Source organism: Rhinopithecus bieti, unplaced genomic scaffold (genome assembly GCF_001698545.2).
Source record: "Rhinopithecus bieti isolate Rb0 unplaced genomic scaffold, ASM169854v2 scaffold_3767, whole genome shotgun sequence".
In the NCBI taxonomy this organism is placed as follows: domain Eukaryota; kingdom Metazoa; phylum Chordata; class Mammalia; order Primates; family Cercopithecidae; genus Rhinopithecus; species Rhinopithecus bieti.
Genome location: NW_016804149.1, coordinates 81,959 through 100,260, shown reverse-complemented (window position 1 = coordinate 100,260; position 18,302 = coordinate 81,959). Strand labels below are relative to the sequence as shown.

Below are 18,302 nucleotides of genomic sequence, written 5' to 3'. Positions count from 1 at the left end.
CCCGCCTCGGCCTCCCAAAGTGCTGGGATTACAGGCTTGAGCCACCGCGCCCGGCCACAGAGATTTAATTTACAAAACAAAATATAAAATCTGCCTCTCAGTGGTATGATTCTCAAAAGTTCTAACTTTTATATTCAGCATCATGTTTTAGCAACTATATCTTACAAAGTCTGACTGACTTAATCATATCAACGTTAATTTATGAGTCACTAAAGTATATTTCAGGACGAAACATAAAATAGTTGATATGGAAATACTGATTGTTCATCCACTCCTTTCCCTTATTACTTAGTTTTTCTTTCTTTTTTTAGCTAAACTAATGTAAAATTATATCTAATGACAGTAAGCTTTCCTTTCTTTCAACATAGTGAAAACTTGCATAATTGTGAAAATTTTAAAAGGTTAAATCCTTTGCTATTTATTTTAATTCGAATCCAGTGTATTATTATATATATTCGGAACCCAAACTATTCATCTTCCCCTAAACCTTCAATTAAATTCCACAATGCAAACCTCTTGGCTCTAGAACCACATTCATGTTTATTCAACTGAGCCTGTGTCTTGAAAAAGTGTTGAAGTTTGGGGGTTTTCTGGTGAGAATCCACGTTCTGACATCACCTTGGTCGTGACAGTGATTGGCTGTTGGAAGGCAAAGAAGAGTTTATAGCCAGCAAGAGCAAGTGGATGGGTGAGTGAGAGAGCAGAGGAAATACTCAATCTGTGCCACTCACTGCCGTGAGCCTGCTTCCTCACTCCAGGACTGCCAGAGGGTAAGATTTAATAGGACAACTTCATTATCATAAAATTGGACACTCCACAGTTTACATTTCTGAACTTGGCTTTGAATTTTTCATGTAAATGATGTTATTGCATTGTACATGGTTTAATAATTATTTATCATTAAATTGGCACTTCAGATTTTAAATTCTTTCCAAAAGGCTAAACTTGTTAACCTCAGCACGTAAACAAGTTCTTAATATTATGCACATAAACTACATTATGCTTCTTACTTTCGTTCTCTGCACATCATAGCTTGACTGTTTGTTTTCTCATTCTGATGCATTCAAGATGACCTAATTGAAATACTATTTTGCATTTGCAAATCTGCCTAGATATATGCATATTTCTCTACAAACTACACCTAGTCTGTACTTCATGTATTTATGTTGTCTTTTCAACATATTAAACATTAGGCTTTAATGTTTCCTATAGCTCTAAAGTCAGAACAGAAAATACATTGTACTAACTAGAGAAATAAATACTGTTGGTAGTTTATCATACTCTTCCCAATAAAACTTGAAATTAAATCCTCAAAACTCTCCTTTAAGAATGTTTGAATTGCTGTCTGGGTTAGTAGTGGTCACTATAGAGGTCTTTGCTTTTTCGTCACTCACAAAGTAAATAAAATTAGATTTATATAGGCAACCAATTCTGCCTACATGAACTACTTGGTTCTTTGTATCATTATTATTATTTCTGCCGTCTTTTATCTGGTTATTTTTATAGTTTGTTATGAGAAATTTATGTAATCAAAACTATTTCTATAATTCTATGTATTTAAGTTTTTAGCTCTTTAAAATATGGTAAATATTCCCACCCTTTTCATAAAGTAGCAAAGTAATAATCTTTCTGTTTTGCTGATGGGCTTGGTCACAGCTGGCAAAGTTCAAAGCATTATTTAGACCACCCCAATAGCAATCAGTGCTGCCTAAAAAGATGGGCTCCTTCAGGAGCAAAGCCTGTTTATTTCCATGTGGCCAATAAGGACTTTTACTAAGATAGGACTGTGAGAAACTGTATGGGCACCAAAACCCAAAGACTCACTCTGCCACACAAAAAGAGTGTGACTTAGGACCCAAGACAGTATCTCCAGGACTTAGTGTCAAATACTCAATAAGGATGCAATAAATCTTGGCTGATGATGACACAACACAAAATTTACCAGCAGAGTTCAATATATGACATTGTTTTGCACATTTTAAATATTACTTTTTGAAATGTATTCATGGGAAATTGCCATCACCACTACATTTTGCTTCCAAAATATTGCCAGAGCTGTGACTATGTATGAGAAGGTGCTAACAGTTAAATGTGTGTGTAAATGTAAATGGCTGAGCGTTAGTAGGCTTTCAGCTAACCTTGCCTAACCCCTATTATGATAAAATTTTAAATACAATTTTATTAAATAGAATAAAATTAAAATAGGATAGCATTTGACTATCTCCTTTTACTCATGAGGAATTTATGTGGAACTGAGGCTCCTTGCATGGCTCCAAGCCCCAAGATTATTCAGGCCCTATTCCCACTTTGAGAGCTGCATCTTCAATTGTTCCATAGAAATGAAATTTTCATCCATGTCTGTCACCCTAACCCTGGAGAGCTCCTAATCCATCCCAGTACAGTCTCACACACTAGCAGATGGAAAACTTAAATGGAGCTGGAGAGCAATTTAATTTGAGGAAATCTGCCCCTGATACCCCAAGGCGAAACTCTGAAGAGCTCTTCTCATGGAAGCATCCTTAGAGGAGTGGCTGTTGGGTGCTACATGCTATCAGTGTGGTATTTCATGTATTAAGCATCCTCTCTGCCTCTCTCTCTGTGTCTTATCCACCCACCCATACACACACACCACACACACACACATACACACACACACACCAATTATTCCAAGATATTCAGAGGAAAATAGCTCCTACTTTCCATTTTACAAATAAATTTTTAGCCCAAAACCTATACAGAAGCTGGAAATTGCCTATAGGTTATCGGTGATTTTTGCTTTTTTGTTTTGTTTTTGAGACAGGATCTCACTCTGTTGCCCAGGGTGGAGTACAGTACAGTGGTATGAACACAGCTCACTGCAACCTTGGCTTCCCAGGCTCAGCCTCTCTAGTGGCTAGGCCTACAGGTGTGCACTACCATGACAAGCTAAGTTTTGCACTCTTTGTAGAGAACAAGTTTCACCATGTTGCCCAGGCTGGTCTCAAACTCTTTGACTCAAATGATCTGCCCACCTTGGCCTCCCAAAGTACTGGTTTTAGAGGCATGAGCCACCACACCTGGTCGAGTTTTTAATTGTAAACAAACAAACAGGGCACACAACTACACTAACAATTCAATTCACTTAGCTGACACTCCCATGTCAATATTAAGAGGGCTGTTACACCAGTGTGAATTACCCTAAGTATTCAAAATCTCTTGCAGTAATGAAAAGGTCTTCCATTGACAAATCACAGAACATAGGTTAAAACCAAGTACGGAACTCATGATTATATAAACGGATGGGTTAAGTCAGTTCTATGTTACTTAAATGGAAGGAAGAATTTGAAAATAAAAGCTATAATTTAGTTTTAATTAGTCAAAGTGATAATTACACAGAAATGAAAACAAATTAAATACTTCATCTTTGAGTATGAGCAAAAAAGTTTTGCACTTAGTTTTAATATTTTATTAACCTTACCACTTCATTAATTCCAGAAGCAATCACCAAAATGAAGACTGCTTTAATTTTGCTCAGCATTTTGGGAATGGCCTGTGCTTTCTCAGTAAGTTCTTTATCAAAACCTACAGTTATTTTCAGTTTTGTCTTTTATGTAAAAGAAAATTATGTCACAATTAAATGTTCTTTAAAACAGATGAAAAATTTGCATCGAAGAGTCAAAATAGAGGATTCTGAAGAAAATGGGGTAAATAATTTTAGCATACTTCCTTGGCCTGATTATACTTGCTGTGTATTTATTGTATATTAAACATGAATATATCATTTATTTTGTTTTTGCAGGTCTTTAAGTACAGGCCACGATATTATCTTTACAAGCATGCCTACTTTTATCCTCCTTTAAAACGATTTCCAGTTCAGGTAAATACAGAAATTCATTTTTCTTCAGTTTAATTTCTATTATAATTTAAAGGAGATCAAATTTATAAAACACCTAAATTCAACTCTCACTGAAATTCAGTCAGAAAGATTGCTTACTATAAGAAGTTTGTTTTTAGGGAAATAAGGTTTATTTTTTTTTTATTTTATTTTATTTTATTTTTTTTTTTGAGACGGAGTCTTGCTTTGTCGCCCAGGCTGGAGTGCAGTGGCTGGATCTCAGCTCACTGCAAGCTCCGCCTCCCGGGTTTACGCCATTCTCCTGCCTCAGCCTCCGGAGTAGCTGGGACTACAGGCGCCCGCCACCTCGCCCGGCTAGTTTTTTGTATTTTAGTAGAGACGGGGTTTCACCATGTTAGCCAGGATGGTCTCGATCTCCTGACCTCGTGATCCGCCCGTCTCGGCCTCCCAAAGTGCTGGGATTACAGGCTTGAGCCACCGCGCCCGGCCAATAAGGTTTATTTTCTAAGTTCTCTTTTAAAGCAGACATATACACAGAGTAAAATCATTTGGGTCATTTGGGTACAGTCTAGAATAATACAATAAAAACAAATACGGTAGCACATCGAGCTCTGGTGTTTTTGCTAACTCACAGACATAAGTGGAAGATTTTTATCAGTTGTTGACCAATTCCATCAGTGATAAGGTCACTGGCTGTCCTATTATAGCTGACTCAAAACTGTCAGACAGCTGTTTACATGTGGCACTGCTGAGTCCGTTAATTGGTAGAGGAAAATTTGACTTCATAAACATCAGAGGTCATTATTTTTTTAAAACTTTGATAATCATTGGTAATTTCTGAAGATTTTCTTCACCTTAATCTGTGTGGGTCACTAGAGTAATATGTCATACACTGGAGCACAATTATAATGGTAAAACTGCAGAGGAAAAAGAGAAACTCATGACGTGCATGAAAAAAAGCTTGTGAGAAAAACAAACCATCCCTTAAATTTGTAAACAAAAGGAAAATAACTAAAACTAAAAATAAGAGTTTCCAATTTTGCTGGGTTACCTGTGAAGGGTGCCTTTGAAAACCAGAGGGTGTGGTGTTGATTTTAAATATACAACAAACTAGGATTGCACTGTTTTTAGTACTATACAGTTTGGGTTCAGGACACCAATTATGCACCACTTGACCCAGGACTCTTGAGACACCAAAAGCAGTCAGGATGCTGAAAACGATGCCTCAGCACAGTGGCTTGGCATTGCATCTTACCATATGTTGGGCTAATCCATCTCTAACCCCTACAATGATAGGAAATGATCATTTTAAAGTATTTCTAGAACCAACATAATTATGGGGAATTTGTGTGGCCACAAAAATATGAGCATGAATGAAACAAGAGTTGTGGGTTTTCAGAATTGTATTCCCTTCTTTGGTTCACCTCAGGCCCATAAATAAACAGTGCTCATTTGAAAGTTTGCTTCATTCTCTTTTTTAAACTAAATGGAAATGATAATAAATTCAAGTCTCTGACTAGCTCCTAGAGTTTTCTGAAATATTAGGCACATAGAGATATTCATTCCCATCTGGATATTTTTACAGATATGTATGTGTGGGCCAATTAAAATGTCCATAGTGAAGAAATATTAGGAGGCATTACAGTTCTCAATATTGATAGATCTGAAGTTTGTAGATCAAGGAGATCTTTAGTATACAATTTTTTTCACAAATTATATACAGATAGGCCCATCTCAACTAATGTAGAATTTGTAAGATGGTAGTTTTTAAATAAAATTGTATAAAATATATCTCCCAATCCAACTGTCTGACCTAGTACTCATGACCCATTCTTCTGCTTTACAAAATTTGATTTTCTTTAAGAGTATCGTTAGGTATTTAGTGCCCAAGTTGTCACCCCAAAATGCATTAAGCTGTATTGGCTTTGAAATTCATGTTTTCGTCAAACAAATCTGTGTTTATATACAATCATTTCTAAACTACCGAGTTACAATGAAATATGTTATTTGGATAGCAAAGTTATCAGCAAGCTATCTACTAGAGCTTATGTATCTGCTAGACTATAGAAATGAAAGTGTAAGTAAATTTAACATCCTAACCTTCTTAATTGCAAAAAATTGTCTTTTTGTGATTCAAATGATGTTTTATTAGTGTGTGAACTCATAGAAGGCAAGAATTTAATCTTACATTTCTTTTATCAGACTCATCTCAGCTATGATACAAGAGTTGTGGGTTTTCGGAATTGTCTTCCATTTCAGAACTCTCTCATCTATCTGTGTAGACAGATGAAAGACTTCTTGGAGAATCAATTGGACTTAGTAACAAATTGGTAATAAGGCATAAATGAAAGATAGGAAAAAAAATGCCAAAGATTCAAGGCATTTCATACAGCTTTTAAAGTGTCCTCACTGCAGACACTAATCAAAGAGTGATATGGTTGAGCTAGGGAGAAAGACAGAGGTGAAGGAGCATGTAAAGTGATTGAAATCCCCCCACTGAGAGAAACAGTTCTGATTGCATAAATATACTGTCCTCTATAATTAAGTTAACTAATAAATAGAAACAGTTCAAATATAATACTCTATTCACCCTAGAGGAAGGCACAACTGTTGAGGTCACGGCACTGGAAGAACAGGTTTAATTATTCTCTTTTCCACCTGAGGTTATTCCTGGCTTGAGGTGACAAGCATTCCCTTTCCTTGGGTGGATGATGTGGCCATCTGAAGAATGAGCCAGCAGGGACAGTCCCACAGGACCTGGACATGAATGTTGTCTTACATCTGATTTCTAACACATACATATCTGTAAAAATTAGAGATCCTTCTGCAGATATATTTTCTAAATGCAGGACACTTAACTGGGTCATCAGAATCAAAGCTAAAAATTGCAGGGAAGGAAATGACAGAATCTTAGGTTGGAATTTACATTTCCTTTCAAAAAGTAGCAAAACTCATTAGCTTATAATTATATTTTTATATACAAAATCTTAATTTCTTCTCATTCAACACTGAACTTGTTAGAGGGATGTTGCTCTATATAACCTCCTAAATAGTTAAATGAATAAATTTTTTCTATCATAAGACTTTTACTTCACATGTATAAATTAACTTCATTTTAGTAACTGACTTTAATTAAATTTAAAGACACTAAAAATTATATGCAAATTAAATTTTGTTAAATTAAATGCTAACTTAAATTCAACAGGAGAGCTCACTATGTAAGAGAATCATCTATAGCAACTGTCATTTTATAGTAAACTGAATGATTTCTTTTATGTTTTATAAATAAAATTTTAAAATGTTAACTATATCTTAGCCCAAGGTCTGCCTTGAACCTGCTGGAGAAGTCACAACTTTTTTAGGCTGCTGATTCATTCTCCATAAAATTTAAAAATTGGACCAGATAATCCACTTGTTCTCTCAAAGTTAAACAATTCTGTGGTTCATTGCCCTAGTTTTTACATAAAAAAAGTGTCAATATATTGTCAACGCTTTGGAAGTTGACAAATGGGATATCCAATTCGTATCTTGATCATAGTAAAATGCCTATTTTTCTCTAACTTCATTTTGCATGTCTAATCTATCTTTCTCACATCAGTATGTAGTCAGTTCTTAGTAAACAAATCAATCAAGATGGTAATACTAATTAGATTGAGTAAAAATTTGTGTGTATTTTATTGTGATTCAATTAGCAGGAAATTTAAATTGCTGTTGAATACATTTGTACACAGATAAGTGTATACATACATGTATATATATTTTTAGGGCAGTAGTGACTCATCCGAAGAAAATGGAGATGATAGTTCAGAAGAGGAGGAGGAAGAAGAGGTAAGGAATTCTGCAATCTTTTCATAATAAAGCAGACAGCACAAAAAACAAATAGGAAACTAGTCTATTGCAGTCTGGACTCAGCAAATAGCCATTGTCACTTTACTAACTACCCACAATATCCTATTTTGGATAAGCAAAATTTTATTTAAATTAGAATCCACTAACATTACCTGTTTAAAACACTATTGCAGTTTGGGGTTGAAGTTACTTACAAATGGTGCTCAAAACCAAAAATGTCTCCCTTTTAAGTAGAAGTAGTATAAAATCTGATAAAAAGCAACGGAAGTAGTATAAAATCTGACAAAAAGCAACAGATAGCATTACTTCTATTTAGGTGGATAGAACATGATGTTAGAAGACAAATGAATAATAATCCTAAACTCAGTGCAAGACTTGTTTTAAGGACTGAACTTTAAAACTTAATTTACCAAGAGGGTAGTATGTAAAAACTAGTTTACATCCTCTACAGTATTATTGTGATTCATCAGCCTTTCATAACTCACAAAGTAGGGTTATTCTTCTTAATAAAAATTTCAGGCTTGGTGTGGTGGCTTACGCCTGTAATCTCAACACTTTGAGAGGCCAAGGTGGGCGGATCACTTGAGGTCAGGAGTTTGAGACCAGCCTGGCCAACATGGTGAAACACCGTCTCTACTAAACATACAAAAATTAGCCAGGTGTGGTGGCATGCACCTGTAATTCCAGTCACTTGGGAAGCTGAGACACAAGAATCGCTTGAACCTGGAAGGTGGAGGTTGCGGTGAGCCGAGATCCTGTCACTGCACTCCGGTCTGTGCAATAGATCAAGACTCTGTCGCAGAAAAAACAAAACAAAACAAAACAAAACAAAACAAAAAAATGATACGTCTTTTTGGGTAACAATAAAATTCATAGGTATATAAATATCTTCCCGTATAGTTTTATAGATTAGTGTAGTCCCGGGCTAAGATTCATCTACATGGCTTGGAAATTGTGCTACCATGTTTATAACTGACATTCTTACCTAAGGAAACACACCAATTAGGATGCATCTTCCCGCATAGTCAATTATAGCTATCCACTGGTTTGGGAACCTTTTAAATTCAGGTATTCTCAGGTGCTATTTATGAACAGACAATGATAATCAAAAATGGATCATGTATTAACAGCAATCTTGAAAACAAAATGATGTGGGAACTTGAAAGGTGACGAATCATTAGTTTGGTATATTTTTAACTATAAAAGCAACATTTCCCATATCATAATTTACACTAACAGCTTGAAGGAAGGCCTTACAAGAATGTTAAGCCAGTACCAGGAAAAATGCCACCCACTAAATCCCACAAAATTTCTCCTGGAGTTCCACATAGCAATCTTACACAAGAACTAGGCTAGGGTTATCCATTTAGTTATAGCTCTTCGCTGTACAGTGATTGTGAAATTGCCTTGCCAACTACATTTCCCAACTAGATTGCATATCTTTTGGGAGTGGCTCTTCATTCGTTGTGGTGGTGGTTGAGGATTGAGGAAGACTAGGACTTCTTTGGGGGTTCTGATGAAATCAAGTACACACAAAATTTTGCCAAGGATCTCTGAACATTTAAGATCTTCCCAGAATGTATCTGCAGACACCTCATGACCATAGGTTAAAATCCCTGCTTTGGGGAAGAGCCATGCTACCCAGTTTTATATCTCCTTATGCTGTCTAGCATAATTGCTTATACATATATGGTGCCCAGTAAATATCTGGTGGTTTGGTTTTGAAACTTTAGAGGAAAAAATGCAACAAACTTCATTCATTAAAAGTCGTATGAGGAGAACACTTAGGCATATTTTCTACTTGGTGATCACACATTTTCTTTTTCCACTCCTAAACTATTTAGTCTCATAAAATAAACTTTTATTGAAATATACATAATAAAATTATCCTAATTATACATCTCATTGAAATTTCAGAAATTGAACACATAAGTGAAACTAGCACTCATATCAAAAAGCAGTGCATGCCTTGTGTTCCATTCCATTCATTAACAAACCCCCACAAAAGACAACCACTATTTTGACTCTTAATACTTTGGCCTGTTTTTGTATATTACAAATGTAGGATCATACTTCATTTACTCTTCGTGTGTTACTTCTTCACTCTCAAATTTAGAGATTCATCCATGTTGTTCTGTAGTTGTAGGTCATTTATTCTCATTGTCAGTATTTCATTATGTGAATGTACCAAAATGTGTTATTCTTCTGTTGATGGGCAGTTGAGTAGTTTCCAAGTTTGGGTGATTACAAAGTGCTGCTATGAACTTTCTAGAACTTCTTCTGGTGAACATATACATAGTCGTTTCTGGAGGCCATTTCACCCAAAGTGAAATTTCAGAGTCAAAATCTACTAAGGCATATATTCAACCTTAGATGGCAACCAGCTTTCCAAAACAGACGTACTCAGGTAAACTCTCACCATCAGTGTATGAGGATTCCGGTTGCTCCACATTCTCACCAACACTTGCTTCTTTCAGTCTTGTTAGCCAGTCTAGTGAGTTGATAATATCTTTGCAAGCCCAAATTAGTGCTGTTTTTCTATCCAATAAAATTTGTGAAGCCTCATACCCATCAACAGATTGACCTATTTTCCTATTTAACTCATGTGCAGTGGAACATCCTTAAATAAAGTATCTGGGAAAAGAAAAGGTGCTGTAAGAGAAAAAGTAAAAGTTGGATATTGGGCCTTTAGTGGTGACCCTGCCACCAATAAACTGCTGTCTATTTGACCTCATACGAGTCATATAACCCAATCAGATTTTTCAAATGCAAATAGTGCATTCTACTCTGGGGAACTTTCTAAGGATGCTAGCATTAATTTCTCCTTCTACCTCTGAAAGATCTGTTGGAATAAAGCATAAACATAAAACAATAAACAAACAGCACAGTGTTTTGGGGATATTTGACACAATTAGCTTGGAGACTGTTTGGGGTACACTCTGGTAGTACTGCAACCCTTCACTGAAATAGTGAAATTTACAAATTTGATGAAACAAACATGTGGTGCTTTAGTCATTTTGTTTTAATAATAGGCAGGCTAAATATTTATTTCTTTGTTTGTTTTAAACTTTAAAAGTTATCACAATCTCTTAAAATGTGTTGAAATGAATTCAATTTTCCTGTATTTGTTTAAATAAATTCCATATATAGGAAACCCTGATTTTTAATATTACCTACGAATTACACTGAGATCAACTCAGTTAAAAAACAATTGCCTCACAACACAAAATAAAGGCAAAAGATGAAATATTAAAGATTATAATAGACATTCATTTGAAGAGTATTAATTTTTTAAAACACTTCATGCAGACTGGGTGCAGTGGCTCATGCCTGTAATCCCAGCACTTTGGGAGGTCAAAGTGGGCAGATCATGAGGTCAAGAGATCGAGACCATCCTGGTCAACATGGTGAAACCCTGTTTCTACTAAAAATACAAAAATTAGCTGGGTATGGTGGAATGCACCTGTAGTCCCAGCTACTCGGGAGGCTGAGACAGGAGAATCGCTTGAACCCAGGAGGCAGAGGTTGCAGTGAGCCAAGATCGCACCATTGCATTCCAGCCTGGCAACAGAGCAAGACTCTGTCAAAAAAAAAACAAAAAACAAAAAACAAACAAACAAAAAAAGCCTTCATGCAATAATATATCACTAAGAATTTCTTGGAGTGTTTAGTTTCTTCTTTTTACAGAAACAAATGATGTGTCAAATGCCTGAAACACAAATATTTTTTAATTGACAAAATACAAAGCAGAAATATCTAAAACATAATATAGTGTGGAGTAAGGAGTATTAAATAACTTGGAGTTGAGCGCTTAGAAGTGAGAAGTGCAAATGGCATAAGCGAAGGCAGGCTTTGAGTGATCAGCCAGCTGAGGGATACAAAGTTTTTCCAAATAATAAACCTCCAACAAATGAGTCACAGCTCCAACAAATCTTGAACTATCTTCCAGGTAAAATAACTTCTCTTACTATGAATATTCCTAACAGGAGACTTCAAATGAAGGAGAAAACAATGAAGAATCAAATGAAGATGAAGACTCTGAGGCTGAGAACACTACACTTTCTGCTACAACACTGGGCTATGGAGAGGACGCCACACCTGGCACATGGTATACAGGGTTAGCTGCAATCCAGCTTCCCAAGAAGGTAACAGTGGAATTATTCCTCCAAAATGAAATTATTACCATTAATAATAATGGTAATATTCAATCCTTTTTAAACATTTTTACTGGAGTCTAAGGGTATCCTAACACTATACACATAATATTTTACACTATCTTCATTAACTCATTAAAAAAGTGAGAGCAGATACACTTTTCCTATTTACAAATAAGAAAGGATCTTCTGCCAGACAAGTTCTCCTCACATGTTATTACACTGACTTTTACATTATAACGGAAGACTAAGAACACATATCTAGGCATGGATAAAAGGTCCTGAGAGATACCATGACATTCCAGGGAAGAGAATTCCAAGACAGAGAAAGTGAGTAGCAAAACGATAGGAAGAATCTACCCCAAGAAAGGCATTTTCTCTAAATAATGGCACACTTTCCCCATCAAAACCCATGACAAAGGGATTTATCCTGAAGTTTTAAAGCCCCCAATCATTTTGTAAATTAAATTGGTTTTAATTCAAATAAGACGCCTAGAACAAGGCTGTCAGTATAGAATATTGTGTTGAATGAGTGATGGCCTTAAGTTTTACATTTTTCACAGCTAGATTTGGGTTCTTTCAAACGTTTCCTTACAGGCTGGGGATATAACAAACAAAGCTACAAAAAAGGAGGAAAGTGATGAAGAAGAAGAGGAGGAAGAGGAAGAAAATGAAAATGAAGAAAGCGAAGCAGAAGTGGATGAAAATGAACAAGGCATAAACGGCACCAGTACCAACAGCACAGAGGCAGAAAACGGCAACGGCAGCAGCGGCGGAGACAACGGAGAAGAAGGGGAAGAAAAAAGTGTCACTGGAGCCAATACAGAAGGCACTACAGCAACCAGAGGGCAGGACAAGGGCAGCTCTAAGACAACAACCTCTCCAAATGGTGGGTTTGAACCTACAACCCCACCACAAGTCTATAGAACCACCTCCCCACCTTTTGGGAAAACCACCACAGTTGAATACGAGGGGGAGTACGAATACACGGGCACCAATGAATACGACAATGGATATGAAGTCTATGAAAGTGAGAACGGGGAACCTCGTGGGGACAATTACCGAGCCTACGAGGATGAGTACAGCTACTTTAAAGGGCAAGGCTACGACAGCTATGACGGTCAGAATTACTACCACCACCAGTGAAGCTCCAGCCTGCGATGAATTCATCCATTCTGGCTTTGCATCCGGCTAACATTTTCAAGGTTCAACTCAGGAAGGTGCAATATAACAAATGTGCATATTATAATGAGGAATGGTATTACCGTTCCAAATTTTCTGTAATTGCTTCTGCAAAGTAATAGGCTTCTTGTCTCTTTTCTTTCTGGCATGTTATGGAAAGATCATTGGAAATCAGGGCCATCTATCAAGCAGTACACCAGCTCATAAGATCAAATTCCATTGAATGGTTTGAGGTTGTAGCTCTATGAATAGTAGTTTTTAACATGACTGTACTATTGCTAACTGCGAAAACATACTCTTTGTACAAGAAGTGCTTCTAAGAAGAATTTCATTGACATTAATGACACTGTATACAATAAATGTGTAGTTTCTTAATCGCACTACCTATGCAACACTGTATATTAGGTTTGTCATCCTCATGTATTTTATGTGACCTGTATGTATACTCTAATCTATGAGTTTTATCACAAATAAAAATGCAATCCTTCAAATGTGTTATAATTAAGAAAAGAAGTGAGAGATTCAGAACGGAAAAAGGTGAAACAAATGGAAGACTATTTCACTAAAGGAGAAAAGCTTATTTCCACTATGGTTTAAAACTAAGAGGACTGTAAACATTTTCTTTTGGCTAAATCAACATAACTAAGACTTTGCCATGCTTGTGGGCAGGGTTAGCCATATATATCAGGGGAATGAATGGCTCTTATTAGGGTTGCCAGATATAACAAACATATAGGATGCCTATTAAATTTGAATTTCAGATAAACAATGAATAATTTTTAGTGTAAGTATACCCCATGCAATATTTGGCCTTTGTGAAGTATTTTGGACATACTTATACTAAATAAATGATTCACTACCTATCTAATACTCAACCTTATTATATAATTATTTTTTGAGACACAGCCTCACTCTATCACCCAGGCTGGAGTACAGTGGCACCATCTCGGCTCACCACAACCTCTGCCTCCTGGGTTCAAGCCATTCTCCTACCTAAGCCTCCCAAGTACCTAGGATTACAGGCATACACCACCACATCTGGCTAAATTTTTGCATTTTGGGTAGAGACAGGGTTTCACCACGTTGGCCAGGCTGGTCTTGAACTCCTGACCTCAAGTGATCCATCCACCTCGGCCTCCCAAAGTGCTGGGATTACAGATGTGAGCCACCATGCCCAGCCCTAATACTCAACTTTAACTGAGTGCTTTGTTTATCTAGCAATCCTACTTCTACTTGGCTTAACTTTAGCTGGGCAAGAGGCGGAATGAGGTAGAAAAAAAACTCTTACACAACACATACACACACAAAGAAGGGCTGATATACAAAGACTTAACAGCAAGTCACACCTTGATATAAACCTGAAATAAATTTAAAATGGGAGTAAAGAAGGAAAGTAGATAGAAGAAGCAAGAAGAACAAAATGCATTCACCTTTTGATTTATTAACTGAAAAGATGTTTTGAACATTTACAGAGCCAGAGTATGTTCACACATTGAGCATATGAAAATGAAGAATGCTGTCTTCGGGGTAATTTTAGTCTATTAGCTACCAGTTGCGAGACTTTCCATGCATCATGACATTCAATTTTTGTAACTTTTTTCTTATTATATCTTTATTCTAAAATTTGTTTCTCAAATATTCAAACCACAAATTTTAAAATATTTGGTTTTAAATAAATATATATTTTTTCCCATGAGTTGTGAGGGTACGGGTGGTATTCGGTTACATGGTGATTTGTGAGATTTTGGCACACCTATCACCGGAGCAGTATACACTGCACCATATTTGTAGTCTTTCCCTCGCCCCCCCACTCTTCCCACCAAGTCCCCAAAGTCCATTGTATCATTCTTATGCATTTGCATCCTCATAGCTTAGCTCCCACATATCAGTGAGAACATACGATATTTGGTTTTCCAATCCTGAGTTATTCCACTTAGAATAATAGTCTCCAATCTCATCCAGGTCACTGCAAATGCTGTTAATTCATTCCTTTATGGCTGCGTAGTATTCCATCATACATATATATATATACACCACAGTTTCTTTATCCACTCATTGATTGCTGGACATTTGGGTTGATTCCACAATTTTGCAATTGTGAATTGTGCTGCTATAAATATGAATGTGTTCAAATATGCAATAAATATATGTGTGTTCAAATAATGACTTATTTTCCTCTGGGTAGATATCTAGTAGTGGGATTGCTGAATCAAATGGCAGCTCTACTTTTAGTTCTTCAAGGAATCTCCACACTGTTTTCCATAGCGGCTGTAGTAGTTTACATTACCACCAACAGTGTAGAAGCATTCCATGTTCACCACATACATGCCAACATCTACTGTTTTTTTTTGTTTTGTTTTTTGATATTTTGATTTGGGCATTCTTACAGGAGTAAGGTAGTATGGTGTTGTGGTTTTGATTTGCATTTCCCTGATCATTAATGATGTTGAGCATTTTTACATATTTCTTAGCCATTTGTATATCTTCTTTTGAGAATTGTCTATTCATGTCCTTAGCTCACTTTTTGATAGGATTTTTTTTCTTACTGATTTGTTTGAGTTCGTTGTAGATTCTGGATATTAGTTCTTTGTCAGATGTATAGATTGTGAAGATTTTCTCCCGCTTTGTGGCTTATCTGTTTGCTCTGCTGACTGTTGCTTTTGTCGTGCAAAAGCTCTTAAGTTTAATTAGGTCCCAGCTAGTTATCTTTGTTTTTATTGCATTTGCTTTTGGGTTCTTGGTCATGAAATCCTTGCCTAAGCCAATGTCTAGAAGAGTTTCTCCAGTTATCTTCTAGAATTTTCATAGTTTCAGGTCTTAGGTTTAACTCCTTAATCCATCTTGAGTTGATTTTTGTATAAGGTAAGAGATGAGGATCTAATGTCATTCTCCTACATGTGGCTAGCCAATTATCCCAGGACCATTTGTTGAAAAGGGTGTCCTTTCCCCACTTTATGTTTTCTTTGTCAAAGATGAATTGACTGCAAGTATTTGGTTTATTTCTGGGTTCTCTATTCTGTCCCATTGGTCTATGTGCCTATTTTTATACCAGTACCATGCTGTTTTGGTGATTATGGCCTTATAGTATAGTTTGAAATCAGGTAGTGTGATGCTTCCAGATTTGATCTTTTTGTTTAGTATTGCTTTGGCTATGTGAGCTCTTTTTTGTTTCCATATGAATTTTAGAGTTGTTTTTTTCTAATTCTGTGAAGAATGATGGTGGTTTTTTGATGGGGATTGCATTGAATTTGTAGATTGCTTTTGCCAGAATGGTCTTTTTCACAATATTGATACTACCCATCCACGAGCATGGGATATGTCCCATTTATTTGTGTCTTCTATGATTTCTTTCAGCAGTGTTTTGTAGTTTTCCTTATAGAGGTCTTTTGACTCCTTTGTTAGGTATATTCCTAAGTTGTTGTTGTTGTTGTTGTTTTTTCTTGCAGCAATTGTGAAAGGGATTGAGTTCTTGATTTGATTCTCTGCTTGATCACTGTTGGTATATAGAAGAGCTACTGATTTGTGCATATTAATCTTGTATGCAGAAACTTTGCTGAATTCTTTTATCAGTTCTAGGAGATTTCTGGAGGAATCCTTAGGGTTTTCAGGATAAACAATCATGTCCTCAGCAAACAGTGACAGTTTGACTTTCACTTTACCAATTTGGATGTCCTTTATTTCTTTCTCTTGTCTGATTGCTCTGGCTAGCACTTACAGTACTATTCTTAAGAGGAGTGGTGAGAGAGCTCATCCTTGTCTTGTTCCAGTTCTCAGATGGAATGCTTTCAAGTTTTCCCTGTTCAGTACTATGTTGGCTGTGGGTTTGTCATAGATGGCTTTTATTACATTAAGGTATGTCCCTTGCATGCCAATTTTGCTGAGAGTTTTAATCATAAAGGGATGCTGAATTTTGTTGAATGTTTTTCAAATGTTGAATGCATCTATTGAGATAATCATGTGATTTTTTAAAAATTCTGTTTATGTGGTGTATCACATTTATTGACTTGGGCATGTTAAACCATCCCTGCATCCCTGGTATAAAACCCAATTGATCATGGTGGATTATCTTTTTGATATGTTGTTGGATTCGATTAGCTAGTATTTTGTTAAGGATTTCAGCATCTATGTTCATCAAGGATATCAGTCTGCAGTTTTCCTTTTTGTTTGTGTCCTTTCCTGGTTTTGGTATTAGGGTGATGCTGGCTTCATAGAATAAATTAAGAAGGGTTCGTTTTCCCTCTATCTTGTGGAATAGTGTCAAAAGGATTCATACCAATTCTTCTTTGAATATCTGGTAGAATTCTGCTGTGAATCCATCTGATCCTGGACTTTTTTGTTGGTAATTTCTTAATTACAATGTCAATCTCGCTACTTGTTATTGGTCTGTTCAGGGTATCTACTTCTTCCTGAGTTTAGCCAGGAGGGTTGTATTTTTGCAAGAATTTATCCATCTCTTCTAGGTTTTCTAGTTTATGCATGTAAATGTGTTTATAGTAGTTTTGAATTACCTTTTGTATTTCTTTATTATTATTATTATTATTATTATTACTGTACTTTAAGTTCTAGGGTACATGTGCACAACCTGCAGGTTTGTTACATATGTGTACATGTGACATGTTGGTGTGCTGCACCCGTTAACTTGTCATTTACATTAGGTATATCTCCTAATGCTATCCCTCCCCACTCCCTCCACCCCACAACAGGCCCCTGTGTGTGATGTTCCCCCACCTGGTGTCCAAGTGTTCTCATTGTTCAATCCCCACCTATGAGTGAGAACATATGGTGCTTGGTTTTCTGTCCTTGCAATAGTTTGCTCAGAATGATGGTTTCTAGCTTCACCCATGTCCCCACAAAGGACATGAACTCATCCTTTTTTATGGCTGCACAGTATTCCATGGTGTATATGTGCCACGTTTTCTTGATCCAGTCTATCATTGGTGGACATTTGGGTTGGTACCAAGTCTTTGCTATTATGAATAGTGCCACAATAAACTTACGTGTGCATGTGTCTTTATAGCAGCATGATTTATAATCCTTTGGGTATATACCCAGTAATGGGATGGCTGGGTCAAATGGTATTTCTAGTTCTAGATCCTTGAGGAATTGCCACGCTATCTTCCACAATGGTTGAACTAGTTTACAGTCCCACCAACAGTGTAAAAGTGTTCCTATTTCTCCACATCCTCTCCAGCACCTGTTGTTTCCTGACTTTTTAATGATTGCCATTCTAACTGGTGTGAGATGGTATCTCATTGTGGTTTTGATTTGCATTTCTCTGATGG

At 36.4% G+C, this 18,302-nt stretch overlaps 1 protein-coding gene across 1 annotated transcript; it reads left to right on the top strand.

Annotated features, from left to right (window-relative positions):
- The first annotated feature begins 688 nt into the window (after positions 1-688).
- IBSP (integrin binding sialoprotein) lies at positions 689-13,511 on the top strand. The gene is made up of 7 exons (XM_017866845.1): positions 689-770; positions 3,475-3,542; positions 3,633-3,683; positions 3,779-3,856; positions 7,601-7,663; positions 11,671-11,829; positions 12,436-13,511. Exons 2-7 carry the CDS (start codon positions 3,489-3,491, stop codon positions 12,982-12,984), a joined length of 954 nt encoding a protein of 317 aa, XP_017722334.1. The 5' UTR covers positions 689-770; positions 3,475-3,488; the 3' UTR covers positions 12,985-13,511.
- Positions 13,512-18,302: the final 4,791 nt, after the last annotated feature.

Coding starts and splice junctions, on each gene's coding strand:
- IBSP (XM_017866845.1), top strand. CDS start 3,489: ATGAAGACTGCTTTAATTTTGCTCAGCATTTTGGGAATGGCCTGTGCT. Junction 3,543..3,632: donor GAATGGCCTGTGCTTTCTCA/GTAAGTTCTTTA, acceptor TCTTTAAAACAG/ATGAAAAATTTGCATCGAAG. Junction 7,664..11,670: donor AAGAGGAGGAGGAAGAAGAG/GTAAGGAATTCT, acceptor TATTCCTAACAG/GAGACTTCAAATGAAGGAGA.